Here is an 18,467-nt window from a genome sequence, read left to right as displayed (position 1 = left end):
GCACAGTTTGTAACCGTCGGGTCTGATTTTCCCTCTGAAACCGGAAAACGAGGGTTTATTGTTTCCAAAGCGCTGCTTTTATCAAAGGGCTCTCGCGAACACTCATTAAGAGGCGGCAGTTTTTATCAGAGGAGAAGCTGGAAATAAAGCGTCCAATTATCTCCCGCTGTGGTTTCCAGGTTTTTCAAACCTGAGTGAGCTGCGAAAGTTCTGGCACGCAAAGACACGTTTTCCTCTTTCATGTCCAATTATAGGTTTCCTGCTTAGTCCAGTTTTAGTCATTAAGTGCCAGTAATCCTCAAGCGGAGGAAGCTTATGCATTTTTAGCAGGTATTTGCATGTTCTAACATTAATGCCAACTGTATTACATCCAGATTATGTGTGTTAATCCCTTCAAAAACTGTAGATTTGGCTGCAAATGTTCCATCGCCAACGCTAATCTGCAGACGTCAAGTCTATTAGCCGGTTAGCTTCCAGTTGTTCCCATTTATTGTTGCTGGAAGAACTGACTCCTGTCCTGTGGTGGATTTTCACGCTCCGCGGATCCCAGCGATCGCACGCTCACGGCGGAAGGTACGTCTGTCTCGTAGAACTAGCTAGCGTCCCAAACCTGGAGCGGCGTGTTTGCGCAGAAACGCGGGTCTGTTTCCCTTCTCCCGGAGGTCCGGCTCTTCCCAGAATCCTTTGCTTCCGCGACAGATTGGCTGAATTCCTCTACACCCAACTGACGAGAGGTTAAATCGAGACAAATTTCGGGAGCGTAAATGTTGTCGTGGCTCCGCCCACCCGACCCCGATGACGCGGAAACAGGCCTGCGAATTCCGAGCGCTGGGAATGTTCATGGAAAAGGACAAATACCGGAGTATTTGGCTGCGCGCCTCCATGGAAGACATTTGACGTAGCGGTAGTGGACGTTCAAAAGAGGATGTTGGCGAACGGAGGAGGACGGTGGGGACACGGGCGTCCCACGGGCCCATTGAAATCCAGCTTCCACGGCGGGGTCACACACACACATACGTGCACGTGCACGTGCACTTCAAACAGCTTTGGACACATAAGTAATGGCCCAAGTGCCTTTAAAGTAGCACACTTAAGCCCAGCGCCCCCCCCAGTAGCTATAATGTCTTATTTATGGGCCCCCTCCTCACCATAAAGCAGCCCGTGTCAGCAGCTGGCTGCTGCAGACGGAGCCCGCCCCCCCATCAGCCTCCTCGATCTGCTCGCCGCAGCCACGCCGCCGTCCACGGCGCCGCCTAATAAACTGGTGTCTCCGGCGGGGCTACAGCTCATCTGCATCCCTCCATCACCTCAGCATCCATCCATCGTCCCCGGACACCCCCTTTTTAGGGTGGTTTTCCTCCTCGCTGTCCTCCGTCCTCCCCCCGTCCTCCCCCCGTCCTCCCTGTTTGTAGTTTTGTGTTGAACTCGTCAGATCCTGAGAGAAGCAGCTTTTCATTTCTGATTCTCTCTCTTCCTCCTTTGGCTCCGCCCACCTTTGCCCCCCCCCCCCACAGAAGCTGATGAAACCAGTTGCACCATTACAGCCCCCCCATCTCTCCCAGCACAGTTTTATCTTTGTAGCTCAAGACCAAACATCCGTCAAAGCGGCTCAGATGAGCGAGTGAAACATCAAAGAACATCGTGATCATATTAATTATTAAGATTAATAATCCCATTCAAATAAGAGTCTGTTAAACATCAGCAGAGGTTATTATGGGATAACTGTGGAGCATCATACCAATGTGTGTGTATTCTGTACGTTTTACTCAGAATTATGTCAGGATGAACAGAAGAAGACACATGCACACACACACACACATGCACAATCATGCGCGCACACACACGCACGTGCACGGTGCCGTCAGCCCTCCGTTGTGGGACGGCTGTGCTGCTGCCGTGTTGGGAGATGTTTTGACAGGAGTCGAAGATCTTTGTCAGCCAGGAAGCCGAGAGTAGCCTCTGTGTGTGTGTGTGTGTGTGTGTGTGTGGGGGGGGGGGGGGGGGGCGGCTCTGTCCACGCTTGATTTACTGCGTCACCTGTCCACGCGAGGCTCCGCTGAGGCCTTCTGCTGCTCCGTGGGGCTGCTTTCATTTTCCAGTTTCTTTCGTCCTTCACTCGTCTCATACTGACGGCTTTTCTTTGACCTTTGACCTCGTCTTTAGGCTCCGAGCTGCTGCTGGTTCTCACCTGTAGCTGCTCTGATGCCTCCTAAAGTGGAACACGAAGCAGCGGCAGCAGGGGTCACCAAGTTTCACCCAAATCCTGCTGAATTCTCACGATGGAGAACAGATGGAACGTTAAACATCTCCATCATCCGCCTCGGAAGGGGGGGAGGACAGGACTCAGGATTGGGGGGGTGCAGGCCTCTGTCTGGAACACGGGCTTGTTTTCCGTCTCAACACCCACATGTGGAGTCAGAGTCCTTCAGACTGACATTTATCCGGCTGTGATAAAAGTTGCGTCTCCTCCGCGGGACACCGATGCTCCTCTTGACCTTTACAGCCGACAGAACGGAGCCTTTTTAGCTCCCGGTGATCAAAACGCACATTTTTCCCCTCTTTTTGTGTTTTTGAGCAGAATGAAAAGGCTGTTTTGAAGCAGATAGCATGTCCTTGCCTCCAGAAGCTCCAGTATTTTGAATATTTCATGGATCCGGCGTGGAGAGTCCCAGTTTTAATGAATGCCTGCTCAACCTTCGGCTTCAGTCTCTGGAGAAACGCGCCGGCAAAAACAAACGAATCGCTGTGCTTTCAGCTCTCGTAGCATCGGAACGGACGCGCTCGTACAGACGCCAGTCGCCATTTGCCAGTTTGTCTCTCTTTCTTTTCCCTATATGAAAAAAAGCTGTACTTAAAGAGTTGGAAAGAATCCCATTAGCACGCTATATTAGCCTCCGTGCAATAATGTTGGGGACGGTTGAATTCCCAGATTCCGGCTCCTGTCGAAGCGTTCTCTTTTGACACACATTACCATGGCAATCATACATCAGACGCTCCGTCTTCCTCTCTGAAAATTGCCTGCTGTCACAAGATGCCTCTGGTCTCATTTTCCTGGTGCGCAGCCCTGGAAGCGGAGGGAAAGTGCCCCCTGCCTCCCACCATAATGGAGCCTAATTTGACTTAGATTATGATTTATCAGACGCTGCTGATGCTTCTGCCGTCCAGCATCACGCCGCTCTCCGAAATGGGGCCCATTACGAGTGAGACATCCATCCTTCACTCCCCCGTCGCCATGACGGAGCGAGCGGGCGAGCGAGCGCGCCACGCCGGCCGTGCCGCCGTGCCTGCCCCAGAAATTAGACAGCTCCAATTCGATTTTCCTTCCCTCTCTCTCTCCCTGTCGCTCTCCCGCCCGCTCTCTTCATCACCTTCCTCGCTGGTCATTGGAGATATGCATCACTCAATCTTTTTACCTTTTGCGCCAAAACCGGCGTCCTGGAATTCTAATTTCGCCGCGCTCCACTTATTTCCTTCAGCCATTCCTCTCGCCCAGCGGGGGTGATTGTTATCTCGCTCTTCCTCCTTTCCTTTTCCCGGCATTTAAAGGCTGATCCGTCACTCTGTCGTGGACCAGATGAGTTCTTTCTGAATAATGGACCGGCGTTTTCCCGTCCTCTGAGCCCGGCTGCTCCACTTCCTCTGAAGCTAAATGTGGGATTGAGTTGAGGGGGTTTGACTGGGAATCTGGATGCTTCCCGGTCTGCTCACGCCTCCCACCATCAACAGTGGTCCCGAGCAGGGGGACCCTGGCATGTTCGGACCGGTACCGCGTCACCGTGGCGACAGCCGTGGTGGCTCTGTAGCTAACAAACACTCGTTGCTAACGAAGAACGTTCCGCCACCGGTCCGGAGGTTCCGGGCTCCGTCGCCGTGTCGTCTTCATGTTTTCCACCCAACCGGAGCTTAAAAATCCAGGACACCAAACCGACACTAAGGGACAGTAATGCCGATTAACCGCAACCGTTCCAGACTCCACCCCCTTTTCCCCGAGAAGAACGCCGAAGGGAAGCTGCCCGATGACTTTTCCTCTGAACTTTAATCCCAGTTGAGGGAAAGTCGACTCTTGTTATTCGTGTTTGGCTCCTAAACTGCTTTTCAAAGTTTAATGCCTCTTTAATCCCCCGCTGCCACGACGCTCCCTCGCTTCCTCTTCATCCCGCGCTCCCGCTGGAGCCGCTCGCTAACGGGCTGAAGCAGCCATGTTGACACAGACAGCAATAATTAGCCGCGCAGGTCGTTAACTAAGACCCTTTATCCCATCCCGGTTGCCTGGTTACGGTTTCCCCGGATGACCGAGCGATGCTGACTCACGCCGATGAATCACGAAGAGCGGTGGCTGAACGCCGGGAGGTGATTGGTGGGATCCCAACAGCTCCGGAGCTCGGATGTATTACAGTAAGTGGCTTATCTGACGGCAGCGATCCGTCTGTCGACGGCCGGAATGTTGCCGCCTGACGAACGGCGCCCGCCAAAGAGGAAAGCGTTAAAATCCAGGCGGCGTGCCTCACCTGGTCGGAGCGTCACACCTGTCAGTGATGGATGCCTGCAGGTTCTCCGCTGTGATGGAACGCCGGCGCCGATGGGATCAGATAGCCGCTTCCTTTATTAACGTTTCAATGTGAGGGCGGAATTTCAATATTCCGAGAGAGAGGAGGGATGAAAAGGCAAAACTGGTGGCTCAGACTGGTAAACTGGAGATGGTTAGTTTATCTGGGGGGGGGGGAGTGAAAGTAGGGCAGCAGCACAGACATCGGGGGGCCGAGTTCTTTCACTAGCTTGTATTCGAGCATCTGCACACCGCTGTGTGTGTGTGTGTGTGTGTGTGAGTGTGTGTGTGAGAGCGTGAAATTGGTGGCTGAATTAAAAAGTGGCATATTGCTCTGTGCCGCGCTGGTCCCTCTTCCAGGGGCGGCGGCGGGCCGAGGCCCGGTTCCAGCCCGCCTGATCATCACTCAGATGTTTTATCACCGTGCGCGACATTTGTGACCGGCAGAAAGACGGAGATGCCCCGTAAATCGCCTCCCGGAGGATTCCCCTGTTTAACGTCTGCGGGGCTGGAGCGGCGGCGCCCGGCAGGATGGCGGCGGCGGCTTGCGCAACAGCGGGATTTGTGATGTAGTGGATCATTTTTACGGCTCTGGAGTGGCGAGTTCGGACAATAACGCTCTGAAAATGATGCAGATTATTGCTGTTCATCATCGGCGGCGGTGATTCATCACGGATGACGAACACCGCCGCCCGCGGGGCGTTCCTCCCACACGCCGCCGCAGCCACGCTGGTTCTCTGCCCTCTGAGCCGTTAGCCGGATTCATTAGCCTCTGCCGGTTCAGAGCAGCGGGGGTTCTTCAGGCTCCTCCCCCTGGCCCAGACGCCGGCGGCTGGATAATGAGTCCCTAAGTGGGCAGATATCGCATTGATTGGCACCTAATTGCTGCGTCTCTGCAGATCAATGTGGCCCCGTCAGTGTTTCAGGTCCGAGCCCACATAATCCAGAGTAAAAGCCTGATTGTCTTAAGTGGCCTCGGACACGGCGGCCTCTTGGCCTCGCTAATCTCTGCGTCGCGTCAGCAGACGGCGAGCAGTCGAGCGTCACGGCTAATCCTTTTCTAACCTCTAAAGGACCGATCGCTTCTCCTGAGGAGGCGGGACCGGCGAGACCTGTTCTGTTTGTGGGCCGGTCTGGCCTGCCTGGGCTTCCTGTACAGCTGCTCCAGGTCCAACACGCTGACATTTGCATCTTTGCTGCGGGAGATAACGCAGCAGCGCAGAGATAGAGCGTCAGCCGCTAGCTCCGGTTAGCGAGAGCATCCGTCTCCCTCCACGCTGCCGGTGAGCCTTCGATCAATAGAGCCGGATTATCATCTTCCCTATCTGGGTTCATTTTTCAGAGCGCAGAAAGGCTCCAGCAGCTGTTCGCTCTTTGTCACAGGATGTAGAACCGAGTTCCTCCATCTGATAGGATTACACCAGCTAACCATCGCAGCCGCTCGCGCCGACACGTTTTCACTCAGTTAGCATATCGCTACATCAGTAAATGTTTATTTAAAAGGCCTGCCAGCTAGTCTGCGCGGCAGCCCTGCTTAATTAAATGTTTAATTAAGATGCTGGCCTTTAATTAAAAAGTATTATTATGAATTAAACATTATTGACAGATGAAATAGACTATCAAGAACTGCAGCCAGCGTAGCATGAAGGTGCACTTTAATTAGCGCTGTGACAAAGATGATGCGAGACGTTAAACCATATTAAGATATATACGTTATTAATGCTGTTCACCGTGGCCGCGCCTCCTGTGGCCACGCCCCTCGTCCGGCCGATCCACTTGAATCGCTCCGGTTCGGAAACTTTGCTGGTTGTGGGATTGAAGGCTTTAATTTCCTCCTAATTTTGCTGCCTGCTACCGTAACTAAACCCTTCACAATTCGTCTTCACGCCTGATTTAGGCGCCAGCGCCAGTCGCTGGAGGTCCAAATGCTCCTGTAGACGTGGGCGGCGCAGCCAGCGTGAATGAGAACATTCACTTCTAATCTGTGGGATTAGGGTTCTGTCCGTCAGCTGGCACCGTCACTTACGCTCCGGCCGACGGGGGGCTTCCCTCTCGCCGTTGGCACGCCGTGATTGGCATCTGGAGGAGCGGCGTCGGTGTCACGGGGATTTAAAGTGACAGCACATATGTGAGAGATCCTCCCTGCGGACCACCCGGCCACGGAGACCAGCGGCGCACGGATCTTTTCGGGGAAAGGGGGTTCGGAGCGAGGGTGCAGGCGTGGCCTCCCTGGCATCGGGGGATGGCGAGCTCCACCACGGAAGGCCGCCGAGCTTAAACGGTTTTACCGGCGGCTCCCGCACCCGACCGCGGCCTCTGTTCCTGAGAGTCTCCAGCCAACAAAGCCGCTTGGCAACCTTTGATCCCACAAGGCAACGGCAAATATCGAGTGAGCCTGGACAGAGAAAGCAGCTCATCCCAGACTCAATCTCATCACCTCGCCGGCTGCTGTCACAAGCTGTTGCGGCAGCACGTGTGAAATGGAGCAGCCTTCATTCTTGGATTGATTCATGCTGGTTGCTGAGATGAGGGAATTTAGAGAATTTAGCTCCTCTTTTCTTTGATCTCTTCTCATTTAGCTCCTCTTTTCTCTGATCTCTTCTCATTTAGCTCCTCTTTTCTTTGATCTCTTCTCATTTAGCTCCTCTTTGATCTCTTCTCCTTTAGCTCCTCTTTTCTCTGATCACTTCTCATTTAGCTCCTCTTTTCTCTTATCTCTTCTCCTTTAGCTCCTCTTTTCTCTGATCTCTTCTCATTTAGCTCCTCTTTTCTCTTATCTCTTTTCATTTAGCTCCTCTTTTCTTTGATCTCTTCTTATTTAGCTCCTCTTTTCTTTGATCTCATGAGCGAACTCTGCTTTTCAGTTTGGATATAAAGGGTTTCTGCTACAGTCTGTGTAACATGACCACGACTGAATCAGCCGCTCGTAGCGCCGTGTAGCTCCCCACTAAACTGAAGGACGACCCCCAAAACTCTTCACTGTCAGGTGACGCGTGTCGACCAATCGGTGGATCGCTGTCCCTTTAGCCCCGCCCACAATAGTGCTTGCGGCTCGCAGATATACTGCCGACTTCCTGTTTGTTTCCTCCTCCTGACAGACAGACGTGTCTGGAAGGCCGCGACCCTGCGGGGTCACGTGCGCCTCCTCCAGGTCGGCTGTGTTCCGTATCCCGGAGATTAGCGGGATCAGATGTGACAGGCCGCTGCTCTTTAACGAGGCTCTGGTTTTTCCTGTCCGGAGTTAATAGCTGCTGCCGTGTTTTACGTTATAATGCGAATTTAGGACGTAACCGAAGACGGTTTCAGCGTTCACTTCCTCCCTCTCAAGAAGATGGATGGAAGCTCGGCCATGAAGTGGGAGAAGGGTATTTTTACGTCTTGAGATCACATCCCTTAAGAAATTCCCACAGCAGCTGTGTTTTTTCCTTCTTTCTGGCCTTAAATCTCTCTGACATTAGCAGAACTTTTATTTCAAAAGCAAACAATGTTCAGACGGGAAAGAGTTGCAGCTTTGACCTTTCGGGTGTCGGAGATAAGACCGTTCCCCTGGAATTTCCTGGCAGCGTCGGAGCGGAGGCTGGAGGTTTCTCCCAGCTGCTGGCAGCTGTTTTCATCCCTCTCTTCCGATATTTCTTCTTCTTCTCTGATTAATTGTGATTAATTACACGTTTGAGGAGCTAATTTGTATTGTTTTTGAGGAACAATACTCGGGCTGTGGCCGCCATCTGTCATCGTTTTAGGTCTGCTGTTACATCGGGGTTGTCATGGTTACGTGCTGGCCGTCCGCGCGCCGCTCTGATCCAGATTCAGGCGACGGCGAGGGAGATGAACCGGAGCCGTGCATGCTAATGCTAACACATCTGTCCCCTCAACACGGAGCCCTGCAGGGCGGCGGCGTGAGGACGTGGCGCCAGCCGCGTTTGTGGGTCGTGTCGTGGTTCTGCTCGCCACTTTGGTTCTTCCTCATGAATAATAGATGGGATGGCTCATGTGCTCCAGCTCCGACTGTTATCTGGGTTGAAGGTATCTGGGTTGTTTTCCTTACTGGACCCAGCAGACCTCCATCCCGTGCCGGTGGAATCGGGTCAGCCGGACCTTCCTCATCCATCATCTTCTCTCTGTCTGCAGCAGCCGACTAGCTCCGAGCAACCACGACCGGATACAGAGGCTGCGGCAGGAGTTCCAGCAGGCCCAGGGCGTCCCGGACGACCCGGACGACCGCAGGAGGACCTACAGCTTCGAGCAGCCCTGGGTGAGTGTCTGAAATGGCCGGAGCCCGTAGCTCCACAACGGAGTCGACCGCCTGCCTGACCCGGACTCTGAACGCCTAGCGTCACATGCTAACCTGAGAAGAATGCTAACAGTGTTAGCACCCACCTTTTCCTGCGGCTAACTGGAATATGGTGCTAACCATCACTAACCCACTCCTGCAACCATCCACGAGACTGACGATGCTGCCACCCCCCCACACACACACACCGTACGATGTCCATTAACCCTAATGGGCCTCCCTGATTAATTATGCTAATGCTAACACCCTCCCCTCCCTCCAGTGACCCGTCACCTGCATGCAGGAGTTTGCACACCTCCTGACAACCATCACTAACCACCCCCCCCACACACACACCATCTGTCACTCCCACATCCTCCATCCTCATTCATTGTCTTCATTTCTGTCAATCACCCGTCTGGACCCGCCCCCCCACCCCACCACCACCATCATGGACTTCCTGACTGCGTTTCTGTCTCCGGGGCCCTCGTTTGTGCCTTTTTTTTTTTCTTTTTTTTTCCCACAGTGTTCGGTGGTGATGTAAACATTTGAACTGACATTTATTAAACTCGAAGCTACGCTAGCGGAACATGCTAATTGGTGCGTTGTGAAGCAACACGAAGCAATAAGAAGCGAACAAATTCCACCCTTCAAATTTTTGGGGGTGATGAAATCACTTGTCATATTTTTAGTATTTATCTCCGCGCTTCCGTGCACCCGAACCAAAGTGCACGTTTTTTGTTTTTTTAATGAATAACGGATCATGCTAACACCAACAGTCGTCTGTGTCGGATTTTAAACCTTTTTACTCCGTGTTTTTCTGTTGCATCTGTGTATTGTGTGTTTGTCGTCTGCGGCGTCATTTCCAACATTTTCCGTCTGGTTTGGTGACGAAACTCTTTTAAAACTTTCACCTTCTCACACGACCTCCTCTAACGCACATCAGAACACGTCACCAGAACCGTCCCAAACCAGGCGTCCGGCGTTGGAAGCGGCGCCCCGGACGGCGGATGAGTATCAAACCTTCACCAGGATATTTTGCACACGCGTGTTTTTGTACGTCTGTATGAAGAATTTGTGATTTTCTGAACCGATAAAGTGAGAGCTCATGAACTGAACCGGCCTCTCTTCTCTCCTTCCCACCGCTCGGAATTTGGCTGGAAAATGATGGGTTTGACGAGTTCGCGTTTACACCCACGTGACCACCAGGGGGCGCTCACCCTCGTCCGATAAGTGTCGGACCTCTTCTGGTTGGTCGATCTCCTCACGGGAAGAGTCAGATTTATCCAAATTTAGCCAAAACTCGGAGCAGAGCGCCCCCTCAAACGCCTCAGACGTCATGTTGGGATCACGTGACGTCTTTTCCTTTGGGCTTTGGTTTGAACATCAAAGCTGCGGGCGAAGTTTGAACCCTCCGTCTTCTTTTCCATCGTGGGCTGAAGAGCAGAGGTGGCTTGTGGGTAACGTGGTCTAATTCCATCAGAGTGACTGATGCCGGCTCTCCTGGTAGCTCATTTATGCCGCCATGGAAAAGCGGCGCTTGCTCCCTCTCTGGGAGGGGGGGAGGGGTTCAGCAGAAACGTTCCCGACGTTCCCAACCCAGCGTGTCAGCGGTACGAGTGTGATTTTTAACGCACCGACCGCTCGTCCCGCCTTCACACTCGTCTGCCAGCGAGTCGTTATCGCCCCCCCGGCCGGCGAGCCGGTGCCAGCTGACGGTCCCGGCCTCATTTGGTTGGGAGGGGATGGCTTTCCCGGCGCTCCTAATGGCTTTATGGACTCCTCAGATGGCTGCTGCAGTTGGCTGCACAGCCATAAAAGTGATGCGATGGCGTGTTATGACTGATCCACGCCGCTAACGACCATCGCAGGGGCCGAGGTCGGAGGCCCCCGACTCTCCTTTTCTACATCTCTGCCAAAACCCCCCCCCCACAAATTTGAGTCCAGGATATAAAAATCCTGATGTGAGACTGGGAACGTGCGAAGGAAAAGCTCGTCTGAACGACGTTGAAGCCGCGTCGCTAAAATAAAGAGAAAAATTAGCAACCGTGAAGCTGCTCCACATCGTTTTAGTGATTAATTCATATGTATTTTCATATTTTCCAAACGGGTCATAAATGTGTTCGCGGCAGAGTGCTGTTGCCATGGTAACGCGCCGTAAATATTGATCTCTCCATTTGAAGGAATTATTGATTTGGTTTTTTTGTGCTGTTTTTAATGGGGGGGGGTCACATGACACCGTCATTAACATCACTAACATTCTTCATTGCACCTCTGAGACCCCAGCATGACCCCCACCCACGTCTGTCTGTCTGCCTGTCTGTCTGTCCGTCCGTCTCACCCTCATGTGGACCTGAGGAGCGACCAGCTCAGGCAGCCAGCAGGTAAGTGACTGACCGGTTGTTACCTGGACGGGGGCGGGGCTTCTGAGCCGGGTGGGTGGCGCTTATTAGCTGTCTATCGACAGCAGGACGTCGTTTGTGTTTTGGTGTTAATTTAGAGGTCCAGAGTTTGAATTAAACCCCTTTTTGCTTCAAACCACAAAAATCTGTCTTAAAAATCACAATAATCAATCTCCACAACTTTGTATAAACAGTATAAATCAGCAAAAATTAGCATTTAATGAGGTTTTCCTGATTATAACAGCAGCGTTCCTCATTTAATTTGACTTTGTTGTTGAACCTACATCCCATAATCGGATTAATGAATAGCAAATGTAACCAGATTAGAAACACTTGATCAAATGGAAGCTGGAGGTAGCGACACCGATCACAGACGATCACTGATCAACAGACGAGGAATCTGATCCACCTTCTTCCCGTCTCCAGTCGAACGCCGGCGGCACCGACCCCGGCGGGTACGGCCCACCGGGTCGCCACTCCGTGTCCGTGGAGGTTCAGATGCAGCGGCAGAGACAGGAGGAGAGAGAGTCGTTCGCCCAGGCCCAGCGACAGTACAGCTCGTTGCCACGGTGAGGCGGGGGGGTGGGGTTTGAGGGCAGGGGCGGGGTTAGGAGCTGATGTCAGTGGAAGTCCTCTCAAAGATAGAAGAACTAATGTGTGTTACAGATCTATAATTAAATATGTTGTGTGATTGTGTCACATTTGTTCTAATGGTGTTGTGACAGTAATGATCTCACACACACACACACACAGCGGACATGTTTGCTTTTACTGTTCTGTAATGTGATTCCCTTTGATCTGTGTGATATGGTGGCCTGTTGTTCCAGGAAGTGTGTGTGTCTGTGTGTGTGTGAGTGTGCGAGACTGATCGGTTCAGGAAGTGAATTAATGAAATTAACTGGACATTTTTCTTCATTTTCTAAGTCTGCATTTTTATTGAATTTAAACCGTCAGAGTTGCTGTTTTAACGTCGAGTTTCTGCCTGGACGTTTTGTTTTTTTTACTTATTTATTTTTTTATGTTTTCAACATTTGGTGCAAAAATCTGGTGCATTCCCAAAACCCTTTAGCAACCGTTAGCTCGCTGTTAGCTACATGACGCCAGTGAGAGTCATGGAGGACCGCGTAGCGACAGCGGCGCTAACGCGGCTAATTAGACGACCTGAAAACGACGCTGCCAAAAGCGTCGGTGGTTTTTAACTGTAAACAGAACTGACGCAAACTCTTTGTGATGCTTTTCAAAGTTTGTAATTACTCGCCAGAACTCAAACGCACGTCGGCCGCCGCCGTCAGCATGCGCTAACGCACACACGCAACCTTAAATACATTATCTCCCCGACTTCACCCTGCGCTAATCCGCTGTTATCGACATAAATCCTTCCTTAATAAATATTGCAGGCGGTTTTAGCTGAAAGATTAATGAGCATCTCGCTCCGGCGGTCAGAGGAAACATCCCGTGGTCGCGCTCCCGCTAATTCCGTTAAAAACTGTTTTGTCCAGATAAACCCGGCTAAAGTGTCCGGAGAACGCCGGCTATTGTTTGGCTTAGAACACGCCAGAGTTTCGGGCTGAACCGGAGTCGGCTCCAGAGGTCAAAGAGCCTTTTGGGCCTCTGTTCCGGCAATGCGAGCAAGAGTTGTTTCACTTTCGCTGAAGGTCACCTGAAGGTCGACCTCTTTCCCTGAACAAGAAGGGAAAATAAACGGGAAGTGCGATTGGCCCGTCGGACACGACAAAACAACCATGTTTCTGTTATAGAACACATCCGAAAACGTTCAAATAAAGAGAAGAAGAAGAAGACGAAGGGGTCTGGAGTCAGACAGGCAGTGAGGCGGCGCCGCCGCTGCAGTTGGACGTTTAATTGGACGAGCGCAGCAGACGCACGTGAAGGGAATTGATTTATTGAAAATGTCCGACTGTGATGCGACGGGCGTTGATGAGCCGCCTGTCGGCTTATTAGCGTCGGACGTTTTGCCGGTTGATCCGTTACATGCGACGACCACGTTAGCCGGTTAGCTCGCCACACGCCTGTCAGTCCCGCCGTCTGTCAGGGAGGAAGCGCCAGCATGGCTCTTACTGACCACACATGTAGATGGGGGAGGGGGGGGGGGGGGCTGGCCTCTTTGTCAACATTTAAAATCAGATGTCGGGAATGTCTGTCCCTGAAATTGGAACCGCTCAAGCGTGCGGCAGCATAAACCCTGGCGAGACTCTTCTATCTCATCTTATTAGCATCCGACTCCGGCTGAATAAAAACAAAGGTTTTCTATTCTCATTAAGGCTTTTTCCCCCCAGTTTTCCTTTATATTCCAAACACGGGAACGGTGGGATTCCTCGGTTTTTGGTAGGAACTCCACGTCTACTCCAAAGAGCTCAGCCAGGCGGAACCAGGAGCGATGTCACACATCTGTCAGGGCAGAGCGCTAACTGGGCCGTCCAGATTCTGCTGTCAGAGGGAAGGCAGTCGCCTGGTTCTGCTCTGTCTGTCAGCTCCGGCGGGTGTTTCTGTCTCGGAAACGGGCCCTGATGGGTGCAGGGTAGTTTGATATTCCCAGGAATTCCACATCCCCTCACGTTCTCTGGTGTCTCCACTGCAGGCAGCCCAGGAAGAACCCCAGCTCCGTCTCCCAGGACGCCTGGGACAAGGCCTACCCCCCCGGCGAAGGCTTCCAGACGGCGAAGGACAACCCCAGGTACTCCAGTTACCAGGGTTCCAGGAATGGCTATGCTGGCGGCGGCGGCGTCAACGCCCGAGTCCTCCTGGAGGCCCAGGAGCTCCTGCGGCAGGAGCAGCGGCGGCAGGAGCAGGAGGCCAAAGGGAAGCTGATGCAGGAGGGCGGCACCACCAGCAGCTACGACGGCTACGCCAGCCTGAAGGACCCGGCGTCCCCGAAGGGTCCGTATCGCCACGACGTGCCGCCGTCGCCCTCGCAGCTGGCGAGACTGAATCGGCTGGGTTCCGAGAAAGGAAGACTGTTTTACTCCTGAGCCGGGCCGAGGAGAACCGAACAGAGACAGAACCTCCTGAGAAGCTTCGGGTCTGTAGATTAGTGCTGATGTTGGAGGTGAACTCGGTGTGCGGGCGTTTGTCCTCGCCGCGCCGGCGACCCGCACCCTCCTCCGGACGCCGGCCGCCTTCTCTGCACACACCAAACACGCCCCGCGGTGCCGTGATCCAACCGGGTCTGGCAGCGCCGCGTTCTGACAATCAAACGGGCAGACAGGCGGGCGCGTGGGCGTCGCTCACTGCCCGCGAGGAAGGACGGGAGCGCACGTGACTCCGCCTCCCGCAGAGGGTGCGGCGTCTCCGCAGAGGTGACTCTTCACCGCCCGTCACCGCTTCACTAAACACCGTGTCCGACCCCCGTCGGCCCGTCAGCGCCTCGTCGGGCTTCCTGTTTTCCTCGTTTTGAGTGTTTTCTCCTCAGCCGTCGAGCTCGAGTTCTTCCCCAGTGCAGATAAAACAAGGGGAAGTATATGAAAGAAGCAGGGCACAGAGTGTGTGTGTGTGTGTGTGTGTGTGTGTGTGGTGTGTGTGTGTGTGTGTGTGCGTGTGTGCGTGTGTGTAACTAATAAAAAAGGCCCCCTCATAAATGATTCATGTTGTGTTCCATCTCCGTGGAGAAGACCCAGGCAGAGAGGGGAGACAGCTCTGATCCTCTGCCTGCCCCCCCCTCACTGTTCTGGGCTTGAGTCCCAGGTCCGCCTGCCTGTCTGTCTCCGCTCTGGCTTCCATCCCTCCACCGTTCGCTCCGTTTGTCACTTTTGTTCCCTTCCCGCCTCGCTCGGCTCCCCACCTTCCTCTTTGACTCTTCTCCTGCTACCACCCCCCCCCCCCCCTTCCTCCTCCTCTTCCTCCTCCTCCTCCTCGTCTCCAGAGTCGTTCTCTGCACTGAATTTTTCATCACGAGCCACCTGCTGCCCACCAGAGCCAAAGAACGGCGCCACCAGAGGGCCCGGCTCCTGACATAAAGGGAGGGATGAAAAGCAGATAAACGAGTGGGATAAACGATGGGGAGCGACACAATGAGCCTCCCGTTGCGACGCTAACCGCAGCTTTTCTTTCATTTTTCACAAAAGCCAGAATTGTCCTGAAGACTTAATTGCCCAGTTTGCCGTAATGGCGCTCCGTATTTTCATGTTTTTAAGCTGTCATTCCACAGTCGGCGAAGCGGCTTCTTCCCTCGGAGGAAGAAAGTTTGCATCCATCAAAGTTAGCGGCGCGTGAAGATTCCTGACATATTCAGACGTTCCGCCAGGAGAAGCTATCTGTGTGGAGGAGGGTTCTAGAGCAGACGTCAGCTGGGTGGGTCAGGAGGGGGCTCCTGGGTGGGTCAGGAGGGGGCTCCTGGGTGGGTCGGTGATGTCAGGAGGGTCCCAGCAGATCCGCTTCACCCCTGCAAGCGGATCAAAGAGGCCCAGCTGATATTTTAGCTCCGAATGCGACAGATGCGACCTAACAAGCTAATTGTTGCTAAGGAAATCTACATTCTATCATTTTCCAGCGAATTTGGTGGGTTTGATGGGTCATTTCCTCCAAAATCTTCCCCGAGAGGCTCAATAAGAAGTTTTAGGATTTTCTGTGGTACATTTTCCTGAATCAGCGTAAAACACACACACACACACACACACACACACACACACTGTTGGTCATGTGAGGTTTTCGTAGCATAGAACCAAACTCTTGCCTTGATCCCACCGTGAAGTTGAGTCTGCCGGTTCATGAAGGAAAATTGGACTTTTCCGTGATTTTGTTGGTATTTAAACCCGTTTTGTTCACAAGGCTCCTCTTACGTAAGCGGACTGACCCTTCGGCTCAGGCGTGGAGGGAAGGGAACCGAATGGGATGCTAACGTTGGAGCTAGCCGTGTTTTTAGCGGCCGAGCTGCTAGCACAAACACATTTAGGGATTAAAGGTGACCTGTGCTACAAACCTGATGGAGTTTGAGTATCAGGGTCTGATGTCCAAGTGCCTGAAGAAAAAGTCGGAATACCCGACGATGTGGAGACGCTTTTGAACATTTCCGCACATTTAAAGGTCGTTTTCAGGTCCTTTGGGTTTTTTCTTAACGAGCCAACGCTGCAGTTATGGGCGTGTTTGTACCCGTTTGGCGTTGCCTTGGTTCTACCGTGACGTGTTTTACAGTATAAACGGAAGCTGATGTGCAATTGTTGAGTTTTTCCATGAAACTTTTACATGATATATGAAAACTGTATTCGGACACTTTTCCTGTACATATCAGACTTCAAATAAAGTGGAAGGTTGTTCCAACCTGGTCTCAACGCCGCTCTCTCATTGGTCCTCGGTTACATTCCCGTGATCCGGGCGCCCCCTCCGGTCTGCCGGCTGACCGCACTCAGAACTTCTCCGCTCACAGAACGTTCCAGGAAAAGTGTTGTGATGTGTAAACAACTGTTTACTCAGGTCCCAGGTGCTCCTGCACTTCCTGTTTCTGTTTTAATATCAGGAAAAGCTGCTCGCTGTAGCTGAGGTCCTAAAGGTCAAAGGTCAGGCGCTACACAGCACAGACGTGAACCTGAATTGTCCTATTTTAAATCACATTAATCTCATGTAGCTTTAGCATCAAGGGCTAAATAAACGAGGCTTCTTCTCTTTGGGTCTCATTAGTATTCGAATCAGGCCTCCACATCAGCTCAATTATTCACTCATTAATTCTTTTTAATTTGCATTTGCTAGAAAGTTTGATAGCGCCGTTTTTTCCCCTCATTCTCATTTTTCTAATTGAACTCGAATTAATTGAATTTTTAAAAAAACCCGCAGCAGCCGTTCAGATCGGACGGCTGTTCTGTGGTGCAGCGCCTAATTTCCGCATTTAATGTGTAAATAAAAACGAACCCATGAAGTCGTCCGTAGCCACGTTACTGCCTTTAATTAAAGCGGAGGACACAGACGACAACCCGGGTTCTGTTTTCTGGAGGTGTTAGCTAACGTGAGCTAACGTCTGTGTATCGTTAGCGCCGCCTCGATGCTTCATCATCACGCTGGCGCGGCGTCGGTTGGGTCTGAGAATCGCCTGTTTAGGGGGCGACACCTGTGTCCGCTCCGGTTTTTACTGCCTCCATCGTTCACGCCGAGGATGAAGAGTTCAGCCCCGACTGCATCCCTCCGGAACGCCGGGAGGAAGCTGCCACCGCGCTGACAGACACCAGGCCGTAAATCAAGATGGCCGACAAAGGAAGCCGGGACCCCTCCCTGCTTCCGACTTCCTCTCCACTTGTCGGACATCTGCAAACAAAAAAAAAACCCGAAATGTTTTACGAGCTTTAAAACCAAACGCACACGATGATCTGAGGAGTGTGTGTTTTCTGGTGTTGCTGCCTTGTGAGGACAAGTGGCTTCCATGGAAACGCGTCGTCCTCAAAGAACGTCCTCGCAGAGGCACCGAGATCGGAATAACTCTGGACGACCAGGAGACTCGCACGTGGTGAAGCGTCTGAGTGGACCTCAGAGCCGTTTCCATCCCAGCTTCACCTCTGACGGGATTGTGTCGGTCAAATCCCGAATGATGCCGACTGATCCCCACTTAGCCATGAAACCCTCTTCCTGGATCTGGACACTGAGCCGTCTGATGCTGGCAGCTCCTTAGTGAGGCTCCGGGAGGACCAGAGCTTCCTGACGGGGAATACGACCGACCGGTATTCCCGTCATCTGTGGTTGTGATGGGAGGGAGGCTCCGATCAGCACCGTGTCCGGTCCTTGGTCCAGTAAAAGGAGGCCAACGGATTATTTTCCTGGATTTTACGGAGTTCTGTGGTGGTGAACGTCGCAGCGCCGCCTCCCGCCTTCATTCCCGTCCGGATCATCTGGAGCCCCGACAGCCCCGTCTCCTGGTCCTGCTGGAGGTTATAATCTGGCCCCTCCTGTTTCCTGCCCTAAATCTCTCCGTTTTTTTTAACTGGGACCAGTAAACAGGCGGTAAAATATGGAAAAACGGAGGCGGCGAGTTCAGGGAGCCGCGGGGGGCAGTTTTATTGGAGGAGAAGCTGCAGCGCTGGATCCAGATGTTCCAGCACCTGCGGATCCAGGCGCCACCCTCTGAAAATAATGATGGTGTTCATACCAACTGTTTGTTCACCAGATTAGCTCCAACACTCCGGCCCTCTGATCCGATCCAGCTGGACGGTTTTCCAACAGGAGCGACGTTCAGCCCGACTCTGTTTAGGCAACTGATTCCATTTTTAGCGTTTCTGTCCTTCACCTTTGACCTCTAGGTCAAAGAGCACGTGAT

General features: G+C 52.6%; 1 protein-coding gene across 4 annotated transcripts in view; it reads left to right on the top strand.

Moving 5' to 3' along the window:
- LOC130538624 (partitioning defective 3 homolog) overlaps positions 1 to 16,489 on the top strand; it is a 104,997-nt gene extending 88,508 nt beyond the window's left edge. For all 4 annotated transcript variants that reach the window (XM_057056422.1, XM_057056420.1, XM_057056419.1 and 1 more), the window contains 3 exons: positions 8,675 to 8,798; positions 11,645 to 11,787; positions 13,815 to 16,489. In XM_057056422.1, the coding sequence (XP_056912402.1) occupies positions 8,675 to 8,798; positions 11,645 to 11,787; positions 13,815 to 14,205 (658 nt within the window). In that variant the 3' untranslated portion in view covers positions 14,206 to 16,489. The remainder of the gene's footprint in view (positions 1 to 8,674; positions 8,799 to 11,644; positions 11,788 to 13,814) is intronic.
- Positions 16,490 to 18,467: the final 1,978 nt, after the last annotated feature.

This window comes from Takifugu flavidus, chromosome 15 (genome assembly GCF_003711565.1).
Source record: "Takifugu flavidus isolate HTHZ2018 chromosome 15, ASM371156v2, whole genome shotgun sequence".
Classification (NCBI taxonomy): Eukaryota; Metazoa; Chordata; class Actinopteri; order Tetraodontiformes; family Tetraodontidae; genus Takifugu; species Takifugu flavidus.
This window is presented reverse-complemented; position numbering and strand designations above follow the sequence as displayed.